The sequence below is a fragment of the Macaca fascicularis genome, chromosome 8 (genome assembly GCF_037993035.2).
Source record: "Macaca fascicularis isolate 582-1 chromosome 8, T2T-MFA8v1.1".
NCBI classification, from domain to species: domain Eukaryota; kingdom Metazoa; phylum Chordata; class Mammalia; order Primates; family Cercopithecidae; genus Macaca; species Macaca fascicularis.
This window is the reverse complement of record NC_088382.1, coordinates 65,334,501-65,359,043: the sequence shown is the minus strand read 5'-3', so window position 1 is coordinate 65,359,043 and position 24,543 is coordinate 65,334,501. Positions and strand designations below refer to the sequence as shown.

The 24,543-nt window shown below is 43.1% G+C and overlaps 1 protein-coding gene across 4 annotated transcripts in view; it reads right to left on the bottom strand.

Annotated features, from left to right (window-relative positions):
- XKR4 (XK related 4) overlaps positions 1 to 24,543 on the bottom strand; it is a 427,714-nt gene that overhangs the window by 146,013 nt on the left and 257,158 nt on the right. Inside the window, exon 3 of one of the 4 annotated variants that reach the window (XM_073999988.1) lies at positions 14,701 to 16,842. The exons of the other annotated variants lie outside the window; for them this stretch is intronic. Within the exon in view, the coding sequence (XP_073856089.1) occupies positions 16,838 to 16,842 (5 nt within the window). The 3' untranslated portion in view covers positions 14,701 to 16,837. Of the gene's footprint in view, positions 1 to 14,700; positions 16,843 to 24,543 lie in introns of those variants that run through there. 4 annotated transcript variants of the gene reach the window in all.

Below are 24,543 nucleotides of genomic sequence, written 5' to 3'. Positions count from 1 at the left end.
GTGGTATTTGTCAAGTGGGTTGTGATGGGAAAACAAGAAAGACGAGGTGGACAGTAGAAAGGGCTTGGGAAGGATAGTAAGGTCTTTGGAGCCAGCATATGATGTGGTCAATAACTCCTATCTCTTTCTTTATACTCACAACTTTTAGTTGCCCTTAAAGCGTATTGCCAATGTAGAGCATCCTTCTTTACCTGACTTAAATCTGTATTTTCTTGACATTTTCCAAAAATTATACCTACTTCTAGAAAAAAGAGGCTGTCCTATTGTTGTATTAAGGCCATTCAAAAGAGTGGTCACTAGTTGTGATGGCCATTCTCAAAGAGGAGTCCCTGCTGTATTTTTAGCCATGAGAATAAATCACTGAGCTCATTTATGGAACCCGTTTTGGGGTGCCAAAATTATTTGAAATTTGTAAGTTAAGTGTATTTGCTAAAGAGTCAGAATGATTGCTTTACAAACACACACTGTGTGGACTGATGGACGCTTGCTCGCACCCACTGAGTTGGGTTGGTTTTCTTGACAGCTTACATTTACTGTCATTATTCCTAATTTCCTGTTTATTAATTTGTAGGTAAATGTCTCCACCTCACTGTGTTCGGGGACCTTCTCCCTCAGTCAGAATAAACTTAGCGTTTTGAGTCATTCTAGGCAATGATCCAGTTAAAAACAAACACAGTCAAAAAGGAGAGTCCTTGCTTGGAACTGCCATTTCTCAATCTAACGTTTAGCTATTTTTTTTTCCCCCCTGGTAAAAATATTTCAGCAGTTCAGATGGTAAGTTAGTAGGCTCCTATTTCTAGAACGTTTTTGTTCCAAGCCTGCAGCCATTCTTACTCTAACCATAATCTGACAAGTTAAAAACAGTCAATAAAATAATAAAAAATGAATAACACACTTGCTGTCTTACACATTTTTTTCAGCACACATTTGCCTTTCTTGCAGAAAGTGAAAAACTGTTTTTCCTGAATAGCTTTGCTCATGTCTTTTCCTGCCTGAAGGAAGACCCAACTCCAACACATTCTTCCAAACGTAGCCTCCCAGTTCCTGTCTCGACCCTCGCTCACCACCTGTAGGCACACAGGACAAATTGCCCTTCCTGAAACATGTCCTGTGCTTTGCCATGTACTGTTTCCTTCTCTCGAAAAGTCCTCACCTCCAGTGTCTCCCTTTTCTGCAATCACGTGCTGCATGTCCAAAAGTGATGTGATGATACTTAGGCCAACTCGAAAGGGAGACTTGCACATTAAGCTTCCAACTTCTCACTTGATGCCTCCCCTTACTAATAATATATTAACATATAAGACAAAATGTGTGACCATTTCTGAGTAAACATGATTTGCAGTATTGTGTAGAAGGGTATATGTGCTGTGTCTCAGGAGACAGATTGTCTGAATATGAATCCTGTTTCTGTCCTTTTTTCTTCCTATAATCTTAGACAAGTTATTTTTCTGCATCTCTGTTTCCTTATAAGTGACATTGGGATAATAAAGGACCTACCCAATCTTCTAAGCAGACTCAGATATAAAATTCGGATAATAATAGAATTTTAAAGGCCACTGGGAGGATTAAATGAAATTAATACATGAACAATTAGAAGACTGTTCTAATTATTAGAAAAATTGGATCATTTCAGAAATGTTAACCATTTAATATCTATCAATCATCTTAGCAAATTTCAAATTATAATGCGAATTTGCCTAAAAATTCCAAAAAATTAAAAGCCAAACACCCAAATTCCTGCTCTTCTACATACTCAGAATGCCTGAACCAAGAATAACTTAATGATTCCCTTTATACTCAGCTAAGTGATTTCCTCTCCTTCTCCTTGTCCTTATTCTAGGCCCTGAGCAGTTCCTGTAGCTCTTTACTGTATGTACTGAGGATCAGAAACTTCATGGGAGACTTGGGATGTGTAAGAAACCTCTTCAGGTCAGAGATGTAATTAGGTAGATCAAAGGCTGGGTCTTTGCAAAGGCTGGATCAAATGCAACTGTGCTTTCAGTCTCTTTTATTTATTTATTTATTACTATTATTTTTTGAGATGGAGTCTCCCTCTGCAGCCCGGCTGGAGTGCAGTGGCAGGATCTCAGCTTACTGCAAACTCTGCCTCCCAGGTTCCAGCGATTCTTCTGCCTCAGCCTTCCGAGTAGCTGGGATTACAGGAGTGTGCCGCCACACGCAGCCAATTTTTGTATTTTTAGTAGAGACAAGGTTTCACATTGTTGGCCAGGCTGGTCTCGAACTCCTAACTTCAAATGATCCACCCGCCTCAGCCTCCCAAATGCTGGGATTACACCACGCCTGGCCTCAGTCTGTTTTAGTTTGAACATGTGTTCACTCATTCACTCACCCAACATGTGCCCCGGTCTGTGGTACACAGACATCTACACATTGGACTCTCCCTGTAATTCACCTATCCATAAGAGTATTTTCGAAATTAATAAGCCCATATACCTAAAATCCTGAATAATTAAGAAAACCAGATGCTAAAAAGAAATCAAGTATTAATAAATGGAACTACTCTCCAGAATATAAGCTGATAAAGCTTGGTAGTAGTTGAGCATCCACTCGACCTTCTGTAACAGACTTTTTTTCTTTTAAAGATGAATTTCCCTCCCTTAAGATGCTATCAGCATTGATAGAATTAATACCTAGCTGAAATCTTCCAGAATCAAAGATCTGACCTTTTTAAATACCCCCCTTTCTCCTTCCTTTAATGGTTCCACTGCAGTACTCTGGCAACATTAAGAATCACCTGATTACTTTTATTGCTACAAACTCTAAAACAAACCACCTCAGCCACATAGACCCAAATTTATCACCCCTCAGTAATTCAGTTTCATATTTTATTCTGCTTCTCAAAACCTAGCAGCTAGCATTTTATTCTTTGGAATATATGCACAACTGCTTTTGAAAAGTGGTTGTTTAAAAATAAATATTACACTGTGTATAACAGTGTCATGGTCAAAGTGATCTTGTCCGAGGTCAATGACTACTTTCATTCAGTACCTCTATTTCTGTTAGACTTAAATACAAGTCACAGTTTAAGTTCTTCTACTAAAATATAAAACCTCAGCATCAGAAAAATAATTATTGTTTTTCCTGGCAGTTTAAAATGGGAAAATTTGACAAAGGCATCTCCAATTATAATGTTATAAAGACTTCAAAAATAACTCTTTCCTTTAATCGTAGTATTTAAAATTTGCATAAGATTTAATTTTTTGGGAGAAGCTTTAAAATAGAAACACAACCTAACTGGAAGACAAAACGTAAGGTCTCTTTCTGATCCTGATGTGACCTCTCCCCTTAGTCCTGGCATTTAACCTCCTGGATCTCAGCGCACCCTCACCCTCAATTTGGAAATGAGAATAAGAATACACACTCCATGTGTGGGTATAGAAAGAGATGTGATAGAGGGGGAAGTGTTTCTATGAAAAGATGCTACAGTGTGATGTCATAATTTTAGGTGGCAACTGCACAGAATTAAGGAATAGCTGGACAGCTGTCAAAGCATTAATTATTTCCCGGTATGTCTACGAGGTGTATCTGGAGGAGAATAGCGTGTCAGTCCACGGACTCAGTGGTGGAGATCTGCTCTCAATGTGGAGGGGTTTCACCCAATCGGCTGGGGTCCAGATAGAACAAAAAGGCAGAGCAAAGGTCAATTCACTGCCTTTTCTGAGACTGGGACACCCTTCTCCTGCCCTCAGACATCAAAAGTCCAGATTCCCCGGCCTTTCGACTATGGGACTTGCACCAGCGGCCCCTCCAGGTTCTCAGGCCTTTGGCCCTGGACTGAGCTACACTGTCCACTTCCCTGGCTCTTCAGCTTGCAGACAGCCTAGATTGGAACCTTTTAGCCTCCATAATTGTGTGAGCCAATTTCCCTAATAAATCCCATCTCTCATATTTAGAAACTTAAACACCTTGTTGATTCCAAATTATGTGGCTTGGCAACAAAGTTAAAAGATTTCTCAGTTAAGAGAAAGAGGCAAAGGAAAATAATTTGGAATCAACAATAAAATGGTAAAATATAAAAGCTAAGATCTGAAATACATCATATTTAGAGTAATTTTAATTTTTTCTTCTTGAAATGAAAATACTTTTCATCATCTCCAAGAAATCTGCACTTTTTATTTCTGACTTTATTGTTGACTATATATAATGTGTATATTGCCAAGTCTCTTGAAGTGGACATTCAATGCATCAACATCTAGTTTATTCTTAGATGTGAAATTGTTTTAAAAGAAAACTGTTACCTAAATATTAGATCCACCAAAGAAGATAAACAGAGTATTAATGAAACATTTTATAAACTGAAATAAATATGGTTTTACTTACTTTCAATCTGAGATTCAGAGATGACCTAGTTTGACTCTTTTATCAAATGCATACATCACCTTTTCAGTATTTGGTTAAAGGTTGACCGCATGAATTAACAGTAGGTGCTAAGCACAGAGCAGTTACTAAAGACAACAAAGATACATCTGTGAAATAAGTAGCAGGTTCCTGTCCTAGAAGCACACAGGATGAGTTGATAGAAGCACACAGGATGAGTCACTTCTTTTGGTGACTCAGTGGATAGAATTTAGTTTCTCTCTTGGCATTTGGGTGTAAACCCTAGTTTCCCATAAGAAATCACTTATTAGTTCTCTGAATAAATTGAAAACATTGAAAATAAGTAAGAATGAATGAAATGGAAAAATACAGTAGCTGAAAGCTCAAACAGACTGTTCTTGTTGTTGTCTCAATGTCTACATAAGAAGAAAGATGTCATGGAACTCAGACTTAATTTCCTGAGGGGTTTGCTTTTTCTTTCAACATTTAAAATGAATATGTCTTTCCTGGATAATTTTGGTTATTATAAGAGTGTCTTGCATGCTTGCACTCCTTACACTAAACTCTTTTTGAAGGGGGTTGGGATAAGAAACATGGCAGAATTGCTTTCAGATTTGCTTCCTGTTGACTTTGGTCTTCTGATTTTTTTTCCCAGGATGCCACAACACATTTGGTGCCCAAACTTGTTGCCCTTCATTTAAGTGTGTGCCTAAAACCGATGATTTCTCAAGGATGCCGGGACATATTTGAGAGAAACAGATATTGCCACTGTTTCTCAAGTTAGTCTCTCACCAGAACCAATGGAGCATTCAGGCAGCAGGCACAGGCAATTTCCCTTTGCCACGGGACTGTGTGTTTAATTATGTTAAACAGGAAGAGGAAGCAAGAATGTTTTTTTGAGTCAATATTAAGTGCCTGGCTTTGAGCTCAACGCCTTACGTGCATGATGCCATAATAAGCTATAAGAAGTTTTGACAGTGTTCATAACACTTGAGGTAGTTTCCCATCTCAGAGAGAATCAGTGAAGTCTTAGAAAGGCTGAGAAATCTGTCCCAGTTTTCAGAGCTTGGTGCGCCAGCCTGGATGGTTGGTTCTCCCACAGCCTCCGGAGGGGAGGGCCTCTGCCCCAGGACCCACCTAAGGATGCCCTGGAACCTTGTGCTCCAGGTGGAATGAGGAGCTGGTTGGGGTCAAACAAAGTGCATCCTGATTCCGCTGGACCCCAGCCTGCAACAAAACCAGAAGTGGGAAGATAGCAGCCTGGTTCCATCTGCTCTCCTTGGACGTACAAATCCAAAGAAGTGCAAGTGGACACCAGCACCTGGGAAATGCTGCAATGCCCCAGAGCACATTTGTTGTCATTACATCTCATGTCTGTGCTCTAAGAAATTAAGTAGAAACAGGTAGCCAGCACAGGACTTGCCCACAGGAGGCATTCTGGAAACACGCGTTGAATGCATGAGGAAAGAGGATGCTTCTAGCTTCCTGATGCTGCACACTAAAAAGAGCATTTCTTTGAAACATTTCTAATTGGTATGGTGGTGTCCTAGTCCTGAAAAGTAGAGGTTTTTTTTTTGTAGTTTGGCAATTGTTTGGTATTGGTTTTGGACTATGAAGCACCTGACAGCATTCAATGCACAATTGATGAGCAATAAATAATGACATGCCTCTTGAGTGCATTATGTTGATATTTTGCATTCAGAGGCACTGACATGATGAGCTGACAAAGAGAAGAGTGTGGAGTCTTCTTCCCGGCCACCAACAGGATCTCTGACCCCCAGACTCTAAGTCCTATCACTGACTTCATAATATCTTGCTTCTAAAAAGAAGCTCCAAAATTCTGCTCAAAGAACAGCAGGGTTACTCATGGTGGCTCACCTGGAATAAGAGAGTAACTGACACACGGCTAGTAAACTGTTGTAGATGACTAGATGGTGACTGTGGGAGTTTTTGTTTTTACATGAAGAAAAGACAGTATTTCCCCAACATGATTCATTTGGCAATATTGTATTCCATGTGATATACGTAGAGTTGGCTAGTTTTCAAGCTAGAAGGGGGTGTTTGGACTATTTAATATTTTTATTAAAATATTCGATGATGAGAAAATGGAGTCTCTGCCAAGGTAAGACATGCGCTCATTCCCTTAGCTAGAGAGTCGTAGAGTCAGGGCTTGAATCCACTGCCTTCTGTCCATTGACTTCCCATTCTCCATTTCCGTCTCTCTCTCCACCTTTTTATGTAAGTTTTTATTGTGAGTATAGGCAATGTCTATGTGCAGTTTTGAGCAGAATAAAATGCACTTGCACTTAAGAAATTAAACATTACCAGTGTCTATGAAACTTCTTCCTCCCCACACCTCATCCCCACAGGCAACCACTTTCCTGAATTTCATGTTAATCGTACTCTTGTTTTTCTCCTAGCAAGATACTTCTCTTGATTTTCAATATTTCTTCTATTATGAGACCCAGATGCACAGATGTTCCCCAAAGCACAATGGATATTTTATAGCTCTTAACATAGGATCAGAATTCTAAGGCCATAAAAACAGCCAGTTAGCATTCAGACCAATCCTGCATTTGCTTGTTATTAGCCACCGACAGCTCTCCTTGGCTCTGAGATGACACTGCTGACTCTGACCATTAAGAATGTGCTTTTTTGGCATTTCCACATCCTTTGATAGTGTAAATTTATAAGAATAATGCACTTCTTTGGGGGGTTCTTTGTTTCTCTAAGTTCACTGTACTATTTCATATTCTACACATGTTAATGTAGTCTTGTTTCAAAACCGGAAAATAACAACAAGACCAGAGCTCCTCTTCCAAACATTCACACTGTTCATGGGGACAAATAAAAACATTTGTACTCAAGCCCTGTTCGTTTTAATTTCTATTCCCCCACGAAGACAGCATCTGATTGGTACCATGGCAACAGGTTGCCTCAAGCATCGAATAGGTATTAGTTGCACACAATCTTCCTCACAAATTCTCTTTATAAGTGTTAGGAGAGGTGTGATCTTCTCCTAGAACTCACTAAATTAAAAAAGGTTGAAGAAAATCTCATTAGCGTTTCCAGAAGTGCCTTTCTGGGGTCTGATAATATCAGATTACTGTTCATATTTTTTCCTGTATTCGCAAGGTGCAGGCATAGCCTGTAGATGTCCTGACAAGTGGCAAGGGAGGGAACACCAAGGCAGCCTCAGGACATGCAGGCAAAACCAACTTACGGGGTTCTGGGTTTTCTTCTGACTTTTCCTATCTCAGGTTGTTCAGGTCTTTTCCTTCCTCCTTCTCTCTTTTCCTTTCCTTCTTCCTTCCTCCCTTTCTCTCTCCCCTGTTTCCCTCCTTCCCTCTTTCTTCTGTTGCTCCCTAAGGGAAAAAGCAGTGATGTATTCCTCACTCATTTTCTGAGTTTATTTGCTAGTGCTGCCTTGAATGTAAGGTGGATACTGTGGATTGTAAATGGTCTGTTGCTGTGAAATCTGTACTGACACATCAGAGCTAAATATTCTCTATGTGACAAAGAGGAAAAGATACTTCTTGGGTACCTGCCAATACCAGGTATGAGACAGAGCATCCACCCTTCACATTGTCTCAGCAAATTCTCCCAGATGCCTGCCTATGATGTATGGGTTACTATCTCCACTCCTTTGATAAGGAAGCAGATGCAGAGAAGTAGAGGAATGAACCACAGGTGAAAGTTACTAAGTGGTGGGTTTTTTGACTCAAGTTTCCATTGAGAGCCTCAAAACTCACTGGAGGAGGCAACCTGCAGACTTCTTTCATTCTCCAGGTGGTGGTGGTGGCGGGGACAAGTGCCATTGTCATCAGACATTGTAACTCGCAAATATCGGGTTACAACTTGAGAAAGTCTGTGCCTGTTACACCAGGTATATTTGTGGTTCCCTGTCTCTGTGTGTGTGTGTGTGTATGTGTATGGCGAGGGGTGTGAGGAGAGAGGTAGAGACAGAGAGAGAGAGAGAGAGTGAGAGATGAGAAAAGAAAGAAATATAATAACTTTTGATGACTCATTTATTGGAATTAATGCTATGCGCTCAGCCCAGACTGCCTCTAATATCATGAAAGTATGGCCACCAGTTTTAGGAATCCTATACTTTCCCAGAACTGTAGGAAATATCTCCACACATATGCTACAGATGAGCCTGTGAGAAAAAGATTAGTTTTTACATCTAATGGTGTGAAGTTGATGTCTATCCATCTGACAAAGGTCTAATATCTAGAATCTGCAAAGAACTTAAGCAAATTTACAAGAAAAAAACAAACAACCCCATTAAAAAGCGGCAAAGAACATGAACAGGCACTTCTCAAATAAAGACACACATGTGGCCAATAAACATAAAAAATGCCTCAACATCATTGATCATTGGAGAAATGCAAATCAATACCACAATGTGATACCACCTCATGCCAGTCACAATGATGATTATTAAAAAGTCAAGAAACAACAGATACTGGCGAGGTTGCAGAGAAATAGGAATGCTTTTACACTGTTGGTAGGTATGTAAGTTAGTTCAACCATGTGGAAGACAGTGTGGTGATTCCTCAAAGACCTAGAACCAGAAATACCATTTGACCCAGCAATCCCATTACTAGGTATATACCCAAAGGAATATAAATCATTCTATTGCAAAGATACATGCACATGTATGTTCCCTGCAGCACTATTCACAATAGCAAAGATATGGAATCAACCCAAATGCCCATTAATGATAGAACGGATAAAGAAAATGCGGTACATATACACCATGGAATACTATGCAGCCATAAAGAGGAATGAGATTACGTCCTTTGCAGGGTCATGGATGAAGCTGGATACCATTATTCTCAGCAAACTAATATAGGAACAGAAAACCAAACACCGCACATTCTCACTTATAAGTGGGAGCTGAACAATGAGAACACGTGGACACATGGTGGGGAGCAACACACACTGGGGCCTGTCAGGGGAGGGTGTGGGGGATCACATCAGGGAAAAGAACTAACGCATGAGGGGCTTAATACCTAGGTGATAGGTTGACAGGTGCAGCAAACCACCATGGCACACATTGTTACCTATGTAACAAACCTGCACATCCTGCACATGTATGCTGGAACTTAAAAAAAAATTATATTTTTTTTTAAAAAAGAAGAAAATGTATCGTATTTCCTCATAAATATTTTTATCTTCAAAAATGTCAAGGCTAAAAGTATTTTGTGCTAAAAATATAGGTGAGTGGACAGAGCAAAGTCTAAGTGCTGTTTGCTGGAAGATTCGTGAGGTTTCAGGCCCTGGGGGCAGCCTGGGTGAGAGGACAGGAGCCAGTAGGTGCAGTCAGCTCTGGCTTTAGAGGGCGAGGAGCTCAGCCCAGACCAAGACCTTGGGGAGGACGAGGTAATGTTTCACCTCAAGGTTAGGTGAAACGAGTTTAAATAGGTCTACATCCATTTAGGAGAGAAACAGAATGCGAATGAGGAACTCTTTTCTGATAAATTTAGACAGGCGGAGGGCGCTCTTCCCCTTCTCCATCGGAGGCAGGCAAGGAGGAGACCAGAGGAGGACATGGGCAGGTAGTGCACGCTCCATTGTCAGATGGCTTAGGCGCTTTACATTGTTTATTTTATTCTGTTCTAACACAACACTGCAATTTAGATCATTAAAATTATTTTCCAATCAGAAAAGCCGAGGCTCAGTGTCATGAAGTCACACACTCAAGGCCACACGCTTTGTGAAGACATCAGAGATCATTGGCGATGGAATTCCTCCACACTGAGGTCCTTTCCCGGTGGGATGGAGCTCGGACCCCAGGCCCTGGTTGCAACTCCACCGGTTGCTGGTTGCTGGGGGCATCACCCTTGTTACTGCAAACTGCTGGACAAGGCAGGAAAGTGCTCCTGCTGCATCTCCCATGCCCAACTTTTCACAGCTTCATCAGTCTGCATTCGGTTTATGTCTCTGTCCTAAAATGTGTGCTCTGGCCACTTCACTAGTTTTATTTTCTTCTTTATAGGCTAGAAATTCCACCCTTGCTACCGTGATGCCTTCTCCTCTAATTTGCATTCTTCATTTCTTTGCTAGACTTTGCACCGATGTGTTCTGCTGTGTGCCCCTGTGGTCTCTGAATTGTCAGACCCATCAGGCTCTTTTCAGCTCTCATCTTCACTGGTCCCTCAAGGGCATTTCTTCGGAAACTCCCCATCCCCATGCTCTTCCTATTGCAGGATTGTTAAGGAATAGACATGATTCCAATACGCCCACCTCTCTCTTATTTCCTTCTCTGGCTCTTTCTCCAATATAGCCCCTTAAATGGTGGTTCCCTTTACCAGTTCTGCCCTTGGCCTTCTCCTCCAACAAGCTCTCCCTAGGTTATCTCTTCTATTTTTCCCTGCTTCAACTATCAACTCAGCTTGAGATACAGTGTGTGCGAAGCCTTTCTCACCCTCTCCAGGTGGAACCGGTCACTTCTGTCTTTGGGTGTCCACTGACCTCTGGGCCTACCCGGGACCACTTTAGTACTTATTCATATGCTGCTCCCCCTTATGAGGCTGTAAGCCCTTCAGGGGTGAATGGTCTTAGTGATGCTCACTTTCTAGTATCCAAGTCAGCACCTGCCATGGATAGGTGCCCACTCCATGTTTATTGTAATAATGTGATACGTTATTATATTTTGTAATATACAGTAAATAATGAAGATTTCCTTCAGGTCTTGATGAAGACACTGCAGGCTGTGTTTGGGAGGCGTGTAGCTGGATGAGAACAAGGAGGGATTTTTCAGGACCCTTGGGTTTCAGGATCAAGTTCACATCATCCCCTCCTGTCCCTGGTTTGGCTATGCTACAGCACAGGGCCTGAGACCTCACACTTCCCTGACTCCCTGACCTGCTCTTATCCAATCTCCCCTCCAAGCACTGGTACACTTGAAATCACTGCACTCATTCTTAAAGGTTCAATACTCACTCCCTTTGCTATCAAACTTCCTGGGCAAAGTGAATTTGAAAGAAAGATCTCCTGTGTTCACAAAACATTGAAAAAAAAAATTAAAACTTACTTCACATAGTTTTTATAACAGCTTTTCTATGTTGATTTCTTTAAAAAGATGTGACAAAGTGTTTTGCAATTACTTATTCAATCATTTATTCCAAGGATCTTTGTTAAAAATATCTGTTTTCTATTTACATCATGGAGGATATATTTTAGATTTTTTTTTAAAAATACGAATTGTAACTCAATGTTTTAGATGACAAATATCTGGAGGTGCCCCTTCATTGAAGGCTCTGTGCTGGTAACTCCCACTTTTCAACCCTAGCGTAAGGAAGTTCATGCCCCGTCGAATTGCCCAAGCCTTTGAACCAGTAATACTATGGATGTTTAAAAAGTTTTTGGGGCCGGGCGCGGTGGCTCACGCCTGTAATCCCAGCACTTTGGGAGGCTGAGGCGGGCGGATCACGAGGTCAGGAGATCGAGACCATCCTGGCTAACACTGTGAAACCCCATCTCTACTAAAAATACAAAAAAATTAGCCAGGCATGGTGGCGGGCGCCTATAGTCCCAGCTACTCGGGAGGCTGAGGCAGGAGAATGGTGTGAACCCGGGAGGGGGAGCTTGCAGTGAGCTGAGATCATGCCACCACACTCCAGCCTGGGCGACAGAGCAGACTCCGTCTCAAAAAAAAAAAAAAAAGTTTTTGGATGTTGGCCAGGTGCGGTGGCTCACACCTGTAATCCTAGCACTTTGGGAGGCCAAGGTGGGCATATCACTTGAGGTCAGGAGTTTCAGACCAGCCTGGCCAACATGGTGAAACCCCATCTCTACTAAAAATACAAACATTAGCTGGGTGTGGTGGTGCGTGCCTGTAATCCCTGCTACTCGGGAGGCTGAGGCAGGAGAATCCCTTGAACCCAGGAGGTGGCAGTTGCAGTGAGCCAAGATCACGCCACTGTACTCCCGACCAGGCGACAGAGTGAGACTTCATCTTAAAAAAAAAAAAAAACCAAAAGTTTTTGGAGTTTTCGAGTCTTGTTAGTCTTGTAGTCTCTGAGACTTTTTCTACAGCTGAGTTATGAGCTGTGGAAATTTAAGATCACAATGAAAGTGCTGACAAAACCTTAGCCAGGCAGAGCTCAGCAGGCCCTGTCCTTCTGCAATCAGGGCTCATTGTGAGCTTTGAAGAGTGAATCTCCATGTGATTTTATCCTAACAAACGTTTACATACCAATTGAATCAGCTTCTCCCTCCCAACCCCCTTGCATCTGTTCTGACAGTTTGCAGGGCTCTCTCTATTCCACACATATATCCTCTTGTGTATGAGCAGTACCCTAGGGGGGAAAAGCTGTTTTAAAATCATTCAGTAGGAAGTGATCCTGGTTCTTTAGTTCTGCTGAGTCATCAAGAAAATATTAGCTTACCTGTCTGAGGAATACTTTTAAAATCAGTCTAATAGCAATCTGCTGAATAAATGCAAAATACATTTATACCCTAGAATATACACTTCATGATGTGAAAACTATTTAAGAGATTGTGGGAGCTTCCCTTACCCACCCACCTACCCAATCCAATCCAAATTGGGTCACAAAATCCTGATCCTGTAACTGCCTGTGGCTTTCTAGAAAAAAAAAAAAAAAAAAAAAAAGGCTATTTGGGAAAGTACCACAATAAGCCACTTTTGAATTTTTTATTAAGTTGACCTTACCCATCTTCCCTTTTGTCCTTGCTCGGCAAGCATTCTGCTTACCATTCCCATGGTTATTTTTAGTGTTTAGAAATAATAATTACAGTGTGTTGATATTCGGTCAAAGCAAACATCGGCTCTAAGTTCCCACACTGGCTAAAGGTCAGGTGAATGGGAGATAAATGTGGGCTTCTGTTTCCTCTAAGGTGTGAAGTGCTAACACATTACTGAAATTTGGGGAGGTTAGAGGCTGGCAAAGGAAGACACCACAGGAAAGGCCAACAAGCAGCGAGGGTTTGGGGCACCATTCCTTGCAGACAGGTCCTTATTGATGCTTCTTTGTTCCAAACAGGATTGAACTGACTGCTCTAGATCTTTCTTCCAGCTCTCCTCTTCCCATAGCCATAGCACATGTGACTAATTACACTGTCCACCACATCCATGACCCAGCTCCTCTCCCTGTGCCTGAACATGCCTGTGTGCTCACCATACCTCAGAGGGAAGGAGAGGCAGGAGAGAGGAGAAATACTGAGTGGAAAAATACCAAGATTTATGCTTGATTATTGGAGATAATTAAGTAGAACCTAAAAATAGGCCCCTTATTTCATATTATGTTCAAAATGATTCAAATTCAAAGCTATTCACAGCTGTGCTGGGGGTTGATATACCATAGAGCTGATTTCAAGCACTTGAATCAATGATAAGTAGAAGAAGCTTCTTTCTGTTCTTCTAAGTATAACTTGGGGTGGTACCATGACTCAGAGACTACTGAATGTGAAATAAAGAGATCAATAATATCATTACCCCCATGACACCCATCATTTATTCTGCCAATACTTTTAAATAAAGTGGAGCCATATGGCCAACACGCCGTGTGAGTTTTGTGATTCTCTCCTTATGAAGTTGTTGGTGATGAGTCTTTAAAATTGAACTCCATGAATGTATTGATTAAGCAGACTAGTGGTTTATTATTTTATTGATCTACTTACTGATATTGCCAAGTATCCCAAGGACTGAACAATGCAAAGACAGACTCAAAAGTCAGAAATACAGGAAAATAAGTTGTGGTACTTTAAAAAGTATATATGCGAGGATTTACTCTGACACCAAACACCTCTTTCAAGTGTTGGGAATAAATCTAATTATGTGCTGTCAATAACATCAGCAATTCCATTGCTTTGTGGAGACTGATCACCAGCATTGCTGCACAGACACAGGCACAGACCAGTCCAATGGCCTCCCCAGTCTGGTTTTGTTCACATTGCTATCTTTTCCTTACAGAATATCATTTCTCCTGACAAAGTATTGGGCATCATTTGTGGCCCAGCTCAAAGGCCACTATTTTCACAAAAACTTTCCTGATTCCACACTCCCTGATGTCCTCCTCCTTCAAACATCAATAGCATGGCATTGCTGCTTCCCCTGTACCATTCTGCATATGAGATTGCTCTGTGTCACCAAAGGACCTCAAAGTGACCACCACTAGGACACAGCACACTGACTTCTAATAATGTTTTGGTCTTTCTTTTCCATTAGACTGAAATTTTGGAGAGCAGGGACTGTGTCTTTGTATCTGTCTTGCCTAGCATAGGGCCTTGTCACATACCAGGCGTCCGTTCTTGCTTCTATTCAACAAACACCCAGGATCGCCCGCTCTGTGCCGAGTGTGTGGTTCCACTGTGTTGGGAAGGAATGTGCGAGTGCCCTGGAGTGCTGGCCTCATCGCGCTGCCAAGCTTGTTTGTGCATCTCGACGGAATTTTCCAGCACCTGGCAGGGAGGAGCTGTCATCTTTCTTTTATCCCCTGAGGGCTTAGCACTAAGTGCTATTGGATAAATGTAATATGTTTAGAAAGACAAAGAAAAAAATCATAACTCTCCAATGTAGGGGCTGCTGCTCCTAATTTTTCTAAGTTTGCTTCTTCACCACTTCTCATTGGTCAGACTTTTGTGAAGTGTTTTGAGGAGCTTATGTCTACTCTCCTTATAATTTTGGTTCAAATCAAGTCTCTGATGAAGCTGCTCTTACAATTTTGTTTCATCACTAATGAACTACTGCTACTTAATAGATTTAATAAAGCTTATTATGAAGGCGGATACAATAAAGTAACAAGGGAAGAAATTAGAACACTTCTGAGAATGATGCCCTTTACATTCAGAGGAGCCACTATTAAGAGCTCTTCCTAAATCTCAGGGGATTTGCCCCACGCTCAACCTTTGTCACCTTTATTGACCTCACTGACTTCCTGAGCATTTGTATCAGAAACCTGAGATGTTACAGCGCTCTTCATAGTCATCAGAATGACCAGTTTGACATTATATAATAAAAAACTTTGAAAGCCTGCTTGCCTTTGAATCCAGCAGTTTCACTTTCAGGTATTTATTTTTAAGAAATAATTAAGGCTTGCTGCAAAGATTTAGTGTTTTTTGTTTGTTTGTTTTGTTTTGTTTTGTTTTTTCCCTATAGATAGTGGTCTCGCTCTTTCACCCAGACTGGAGTGCAGTGGTACAATCATAGCTCACTGTAGCCTTGAACTCTTTGGCTTAAGTAATCCTCCTGCCTCAGCCTCCTGAGTAGCTGGGACTGCAGACGTGTGCCAGTGGAGCCAGTTAAGATTTAGTTCTTAATATGTTTATCATAGCATTATTTATTACAGCAAATATATATAACTTATGATTTCAGAAATAGAAAATTACTCAAAAAGAAAAGGATAATCCATATATTGGTATATTATGTGGTCATTAAAAATGAAGAACTATATATATTATTATGCATATATGTTTGTGATATGTTATTAAAAAAGGATACAAACTGGTATCCAATATTGATTCTATTTTAATGTAATATATTAAAACATTAAATAAGTTTACACAGATAAGCAACAAAATATAACTTTTAATTATTTCTTAGGTGCAAGATTTTTATTCTCTTTTCCTTCCTTCCTTCCTTCCTTCCTTCCTTCCTTCCTTCCTTCCTTCCTTCCTTCCTTCCTTCCCTTTCCTTCTTTCTCTTTCCCCTTCCTTCTCTCCCTCCTTCTCTCCTTCCCTTTTCTTTCTTTCTTTCCTTTTCTTTTTTTTCTTTCTCTCTCTTTCCTCCCCTCCCCTCCCTTTCCCTTCTCTTCCTCTTCTCTCCTCTCCTCTCCTCTCCTCTCCTCTCCTCTCCTCTCCTCTCCTTTCCTTTTCTTTTCTTTCTCAGCATCATGCTTGTGCCCTAGGCTGGAGTGCACTGGCATGGTCTCGGCTCACTGCAGCCTCAAGAGATCCTCCCACCTCAGCCTCTCAAGTAGCTGAGACTACATGAATGCACCACCACAACTGGCTAATTTCTTTTCTCTTTTGTAGAGATGAGGTCTTGCTGTGTGGCTCAGGCTGGTCTCAAACTCCTGACCTCAAGCAATCCTCCTGCCTTGGCCTCCCAAAGTGCTGGGATTATAGGTGTGAGCCACCATAACCAGCCAATATTTTCATTTCTGAGTGGCAGGAAGGTGATTTATACTTTCTCCTTCGTGCATATTTGGGTTTTCTATTTTATCTTTAATAGTATGTGTAATAGGGAATAAAAGTTAATATTTTAAAAATTCCAAATATGTAGAAGTTTTACAAATACGGTATTTGGAGGAGGGGAACTTATATTGTGTCTTTTCGTCTATATAAAATAACACTATGACATCCCACAGGAACTTATGAGCAGTCTGTATTGGCTAGTCCAACTGAAAAGCCAATACAAACTGAAGTAGCTTCTGAAGATGGTACAAATCTGCCAGCATTCTTCAGTCAGAGGCCTTTTGAGTGCCTTCCATGTTATAGGCCTTTTCCTGTACTCCTTGCTTCATGGCGCTCACCCTGTAGTAAAGGTGATGAGAAGAATAATAAAACATATGGACGAATAGAATTTCAAATGGCCAAAGAGAAAATCACTCAGAGTAAGTAGATGGGGGTGTCTGTTGGAAGGGGAAGAGCTGTGTGTTTTAGGAGTGATGTTGGAGTCCCATCCTGATTGGAGAGGGATGAGGTATGTGAAGCCCTGGGGGAGTGAAAGGGCAGTGAGCCAGCAAATGCAGGGTCCTTGATGGGGCAGCAGCCAGGGCCTGCCTCAGAGACAGAGGATGGCCAGACAGAGCTGCTGGACTCGCAGGAGCCAGCGGGAGAGCAGGGAGACTTGGAGGCTGCACAGCAGGGGCCTTGTCACATGCCTGTCAGCAGTTTGTACTTCATTTAATTGCAGCAAGAAGTCCCTAGGGAGTTTTAAAGAGAGCAGTGAAGTGATAGAAAGATCGCTGTGGGCTAGACACCGTGGCTCACACCTGTAATCCCAGCACTTTGGGAGGCCGGTGGATCACCTGAGGTCGGGAGTTCAAGACCAGCCTGGCCAACATGGTGAAACCCCATGTCTACTAAAACTACAAAAATTAGCCGGGTGTGGTGGTGTGTGCCTGTAGTCTCAGCTACTTGGGAGGCTGAGGCATGGGAATTGCCTGACCCTGGAGACAGAGGTTGCAGTGAGCCGAGATTGTGCCACTGCACTCCAGCCTGGGTGACAGAGTGAGACTGTCTCAAGAAACAAACAAAAAAAAGAAAACAAAACAAAACAAAACAAAAAAACACATCGCTATGGCTGCTGTATGGTGTGTACGCTGTGGGGAAGGGTGAAGGGGGACACCAGTTCACTGGAGAAGGGTAACTGAGTTGGTGTTTGGAAAGGGTGTTATCAGCGGGGGCGGCAAAGAGTGGTCGGATTTGGGATATGTTTTGGAGGTGGAGCAGACAGGACTTGCTGATGGACTGGATCGGGGGTGAGGAAAAAGAAGAATGAAAGATACTTTTCAGTTTGATTATTATCAGGAGACGCAAATTAAAGTCACGTTGAGATGCTAACCCATGGGTCAAATTCAGAGGACTCACAATGCCACGTTTTGGAGTGCATTTGGAGCAATCTCCAGACATATACTGCTGGTAGGAATATAAATTGGTACGAGCACTTTGGAAAACTCTATGGCGTCATCTACTCACATTCAGTGTGCCTGTCTGTACCCCATGACTCAGCAATTTCACTCTTAGGTATGAATCCAGAAGTAATAGGTGTGCATGTGTATTCAAGACATATTAAAAACACTCAACAGTAAAATTAACCATAATACTCTTAAGCTGAAAACAAACCAGTGTCTATCAACAACCACAAAATGGACAGAGATTTATTCTTACAATAAATTATTGTAGAGCAATGAAAATGAATGGGTTACAGTTACATGGAATTATCTCACAAGCACAACACTGAATGAAAGAATCCAGAAACACACACACACACACACACACACACACGTATGTTTACATAGAGGTGAAAAACCTGCAAAACGAATTTTTTCAAATAGTGATCACATGTAGAATGTCAGGCACACAGGCAAGGAGCGGGTAAGAGCAGGGCTCCTGGGATCCTGAAAATGTTCTTCCTTTGACCTTGGGAGTAGTTTCTCACAACTGTGTACTTTTCTGTATATATGTTATACTTAACAAACAATGTTTAAAAATTACGAAATAAGGCCAGGCGCGGTGGCTCAAGCCTGTAATCCCAGCACTTTGGGAGGCCGAGACGGGCGGATCACGAGGTTAGGAGATCAAGACCATCCTGGCTAACATGGTGAAACCCCGTCTCTACTAAAAAATAAAAAAAACTAGCTGGGTGAGGTGGCGGGCACCTGTAGTCCCAGCTACTCGGGAGGCTGAGGCAGGAGAATGGCGTAAACCCGGGAAGCGGAGCTTGCAGTGAGCTGAGATCCGGCCACTGCACCCCAGCCTGGGCGACAGAGTGAGACTCCGTCTCAAAAAAAAAAAAAAAAAAAAAGAAATAAAAACAGAGGATAGGAAGTGAGAAAGTGGAGACAGAGGATAAGATGAATTTTTCACAGTTTGTGAAGAGCAAGAAAGTAATGTGGTCGTGGGTGGTGGCATGGGTCCATTTTTTCTTGATTACAGCATGTTTGTTTGTGTGATGATGGCAGTGATGCAGAAGCGAGGAAAAACTGATAATGCAGAATAGGGAGAGAGAGGCTAATTCCACGAACAGGATGCTTGAGCAGGTGGCAGTGGATTCCAGGGTAGAAGAGATGGACTTTAGCTGGGAGGCAGCATGTTCTCAAAGGCAAGGCAGGACATATGGGTGAGAAAATAAAATAGCTCTTGTTTTATTGCTTCTATTTTCATACTGAAATCAGGTTACGAATACTGGAGGCAGACCGTTGGAATGTGAGGCCACCAGAGAAAGTAGGAAGCAGTTCATTTTGGAGCAGGAAACGGAATTTCAAGGGGGACATAAGGTAGGCTTGCTGGACAATGTTGAGTGGCCATATGAGGTCTGTGGTCACACATTTAAGAAAGGACATGTCCATTGCCAGACTTGGCTGCCTGGGCATTTTCATGACACAACCTCCATGATCTAGAGCGTCTGCTTTTGTCTCATGCCATGGCCTTTCAGGCCTTCACCTCCAGCTGTTACTCAGAAATAGCTTTAACAAGCTTGGTTATCAAGTTTCTCAGCTGGGAGCAGACACAAGTCACAAAACAGAATGGGGAGTGTGTGCCAGCTCCCTCCACCCGAAAGGGGGGATTCTGCAGACCCCTTTCCAGACTCCCTGACTGACTGGCAGTCCAGTAGGTTCTGCCAATAGGTGGCACTGGTGGGAGGTTGGAAGGTGGGAGGAGAGGAGAAGAGACTTTCTGGTTTCCTCTACAGATCAGCATCCTATTATCACTGGGCCTCCACAGCGCCTGGCTCCAGCCCACCGCTGCCTTTGGCATTCCCGGCCCCAGCCTCGTCCCAGCCCAGGGGAGGCAGCAGCAGCCGGCCTGTGCCAGGAATGTTCCAGGTGAGCCCCACTCCCTCGCTGCCTGGCTGGCTCTGCGGCAGTCCCCGCAGCTGCTAGGTTGCACCCCTTCTGTCACCCAGCACTCCTCAGGCAGTAGCTTTCCCTAGAAGTCTGAGCCCTCTTCCTTCACTCCGCTAGCCCTACAGATAAGAGCTTCTTCCTTCAGTTGCGAAATCTCTTGATTTCATGGGTATGGCTTTTCATCCTCTCACCCTCCCAGCACCTGTGCCGCCCATTCCTCAATCTAAATCTCTCTCTCTTTTTTTTTTTTTTTTTTTTTTGAGATGAAGTTTCACTCTTGTTGCCCAGGCTGGAGTGCAATGGTGCGATCTCGGCCCACTGCAACCTCCACCTCCCAGGTTCAAGCGATTCTCCTGCCTCAGACTCCCAAGTAGCTGGAATTACAGGCACGCGCCACCACGCCCGGATAGTTTTTTTGTATTTTTAGTAAAGACGGGGGTTTCTCCATGTTGGTCAGGGTGGTCTCGAACTCCCAACCTCAGGTGATCCGCCCGCCTTGGCCTCCCAAACTGCTCGGATTACGGGCGTGAGCCACCACCTCCAGCTCCCTTCTTTTAAAATAGCTAACACGTTCTACTTTCCTGGTCTGGGTAGTATGCTACTTCATACATCATCACAAAAAGCAAAATCCAGCAGCTAATGACCTGCCAGACAGCAACAAAGCCCAGTGGTTTGGATCAACTGAAGACTGTGCGTGCCACCTGAGTGAGCACGGTGCCTGGAGGGCCAGCAGCAGGCAGCGCGCACAGCAGGCTGCGGGGGAGTGGAGCCGGCTGCAGCCTCATGCTCTACATCCCAGGGCAGCCAGAAGGTCCTCCCAGGGGTCCTGAGGCTGTGATGCAACCGGATTAAACACACCACTTTGCTCTGGTCCTACCCAATTTTTCAAAAGCTGTCAATGTACATTTCATAGAAACAACTCTCTTTCACAGTATATTTCATCAGCTTTTCTATTAATAATACTAATTAAACTAAATTAAACTAATTAATCCAACTAATTAAACTATGTAATGCAAACCTAAGTTTACAATAAAATGGACATTGGCCGGGCATGGTGGTTCAAGCCTGTAATCCCAGCACTTTGGGAGGCTGAGGTGGGCACATCACCTGAGGTCAGGAGACCAGCCTGGCCAGCATCTCTACTAAAACTACAAAATTAGCTGGGCGTGGTGGCGGGAGCCTGTAATTCCAGCTACTCAGGAGGCTGAGGCAGGAGAATTGCTTGAATACAGGCGGCAGAGGTTGCAGTGAGCCAAGATCACACCACTGCACTTCAGCCTGAGCAACAGAGCAAGACTCTGTCTCAATAAACAAACAAACAAACAAACAAACAAAACCAACAATAAGAAGGACATTGAAAGAAACGGTTTCAGACACCCAACTTGACTCTGGCTGAGTGCATAGCTCAACTGGAGAAGACAACTCTGCCTGGTGACTAAAAACAACCTGCTTGGCATGAATATTCAATGTCCTGGGGGCATCAGGGAGAACCCTCTACAGAAGGAGTAGGGCATGGCCTGAGCGGAGTTGGAGAGGAGGGCTCTTCCCGTAGGAGTCTCCTGCTGATGAGCATCCTTCCAGCTGAGGCGGTGGGCCCTGGGGTGGAATGTGCTGGGCAAAGTTGGATTTGAGCAAAGAAGTGCGTCAGGTTGGGGGCGGGGGCAGATGTCCTTGATGCTGCCTTCCTGCTCCTTCCAGCACCATCAAGGACGTCAGAACTGTCCGATCGGAAATGTGTGATTCAGTCCATCAGAACAGTCTGACGATGGACACAGGGCTGCTCAGGCAGAGGCTGCCTGGCCCCTTCCCGGAGCAGGTGAGCTGGAAGTGCTGTAAGCTCCTCTCTCACTTTAAACTAACTAAGCTAACTAATTAAACCAAATTATTGATCCTCTACAAAATGGCACCACTCAGTCCAGAATGCACCCAGATAAATGGGTGTTTCTAAATATGTTCTGTCATGTTGTTTATAGTGTCACATTATAAACTTTTAGTAAAAAGTGAACTTCTTTAGTACAAATAAATGTTGCACAGAGCTTCACACACCATCATGCACAAACAGGCTTTCAATAAATGTGTCAATTAACTACGATAATAGCAACTGCAGAGGAGGCAGATCCAGAGGGACTTGGAGCCTAGACCCCTCACAGACTGGCACTGTCACCTGCACTCTTCCCCATCTGCAGAATCCAGAGGTAGGGGCAGGCACATTAGAAGACAGTGGTGTGGGGCAAGGGAGGAAGGCCTTGGGCACGGGGGTGACTGGGATTTTCTCTAACCCAGGTCATTTAAAGCTGGCTGGGACCTGTCTCCACCCACTTCACGATGAGGTGGGGCAAGTTGCAAGTCAGTGTGAGGTCTCAAGAGTGCTCACCAGGAGAGGACAAATGGAGTGTTTTTCACAATTCAGGTATTTCTTGGTTACCCTGGTTAGCAGGTAACAGTGTTTGCCAGATATTTGAAGACAACTTTACTTCTAACTTCCTGTGGAGTTAGAGGATGCAAGACAGGAGAGGAGTAATTAGAAACCCCTTCCAACTCCCCGTTTCCTCCCTTCCTGTCACAAAATATTCAGGATAAACTATTGGCAAAAGGAGTTTTATTCATATTTTTCTGGAATATGAAGGAATGAGAAGTAGGTGTTTTTTGTTTTGTTCAGTAAAGCTTTCCTGGGCACATACATGGCCTGTGGGATGGCATTTGTTGGTAACTCACTCAGCATACCCCAGCTAAACACACTTAGGGTGTAGGATGAGATTTTCCATTAGTGATAAGGTAGCAATTGGAAACAAAGAATGAAAGCCTTCTGGAAAAAGCAGAAACATTTAGGCTGGCAGATTGGCACTCAACCAATTCATCTAGTGAAGGCCAGATTTTTGTTTGTTTGTTTTACTTAGATGGTTCCTCTACAAGGAAGCGTTATTTCCGCACAATGGTTCCCTGTGCAGCCAGGTGACTAGTGCTGTATGCAGCTTCAGCTGTGGCTTATATACCCTCATTGTGAGCATCGACCATGTGCCATTATTCTACACGGTGTTCCAGGCTGCTCTGGGGAGTACACCCTTTGACCCCAGGGAGCTCTGAGCAAAACTGTATTGCTGAGGAAGGCTGTGTGCAGCTGTCTGTACGTGAATTGGTATCTTCTCTGCCAATCATGGGTCTTTGCAACCAAAATAAACTATTCATAATACGACAATCACAAAACTAAAACTGACTGCGCATTTTACAGGTTCTTGGGGTCATCAAAAAGTCCCGATGAGGTAACTCGGACCATGAACTTTTTACCTTTGCTGGCGTCATTTAGACAGACACGGAGGTCTGAAATTCTGGGTAACTTATCTTAAGCTGTCTTTGTTTTTTGCAGTCTGAAGACTTTTTAACTTGATTGTCCTCCACCATTTCAGGCTTAAAATGTCTAAAATGCTCTCCCCCTAAGTAGCTGCTCCTGCTGACCTGCTTGGTTTTATTGTCACCAGGTTCTCTCTCAGTCAAATGGACTCAAGCTTCGGTCTCTTTTGGTCCATGCTCTGTCCGTCAAAACACCTGACCATTCTCTCTTCACAATGTTTCTTGCACTTCCTTTCTAACACACACCCCTTAATTCAGGGTTCATGAGCTCAAATTTGAACTATTTTTCCCGTTTTCACATGCCATCAAATTCTTCACCTGATTCTAAAACTTTCCTGTTCTAAAACTCAGGCCACACCTGAGACCTATTCAGTGAGAATTTGCGTTTCCATAAGATTCCCTGGTAGATTTCTGCAAGATCAAGCCGAAGAAGCCCTATGCGCTGGGCCAAGGGTCTGCCGAATCCTTTGTGTGTACTCTCTCATTTAATCTCGAGGATCCTATGAATTAGCACTATTACTATCCCTCAGTATTCATGGGCAAATTGAAGCTTAACAACAATAAGAAAATTACCTGAGGTCGGGGGCTGAAGTTCAGGATACCTTGAGGAAATACTAATGTGGAAATAAAAATGTGAATGAGCAGTTAGGACTGGATACGCTGAAGAGGTGAAGCTGAATTCTGTAGGATGAGTAAGAACTAGACAGGCTAAGAGAGAGGGGACGAGAATATTCTGGAGAGGTTAATAACAGGTGCAAAGGCCTGGAGGTGGGAGAGAAATGGGAACATTTTCAGAAGAGAGAGGAGTGCAGCGTGGTTGCAGAGTAGTGACTAATGAGGAGAAGGCTGTGACACAAAGGCCTTGGAACTTGCTCAGGAATCTTGTTTAATTTTAATGAGTGTCAAGAGGAACACTGAAGTGGTTTAGATTAGAGTCTAAGCGGCTCTAGGACCACTCCAAGGAGAAGGGAATGAAGAGGGCAGGGGTGAGGATGAAGCTGTGGGCCAGCCACAGGGGTCTGGGTGGGGGTGCATGTGGTCCGGCCGGGTGAGCACAGTAGAAATGAGGTGAAATGAATGAGTGTGAGATTTTGCTTGAAGATACAACTGACAGGCCTCAGACCACATCTTCCTTAGCATCTTTGTCGCCCTCACTAAACAGGTAGAGAGCAGCGCCCTCCACGTGGACACTAACAGAAATGCCACGGTCCATCTCCACTGTCGAGTGGGGTCTCCCTCCCTCCTTCTCCCCATCCCATTTTCCTTCCTGCCTGCCGTCCTCTCCCCCTCTCAACACCCATCTCTCTCCTCTCTC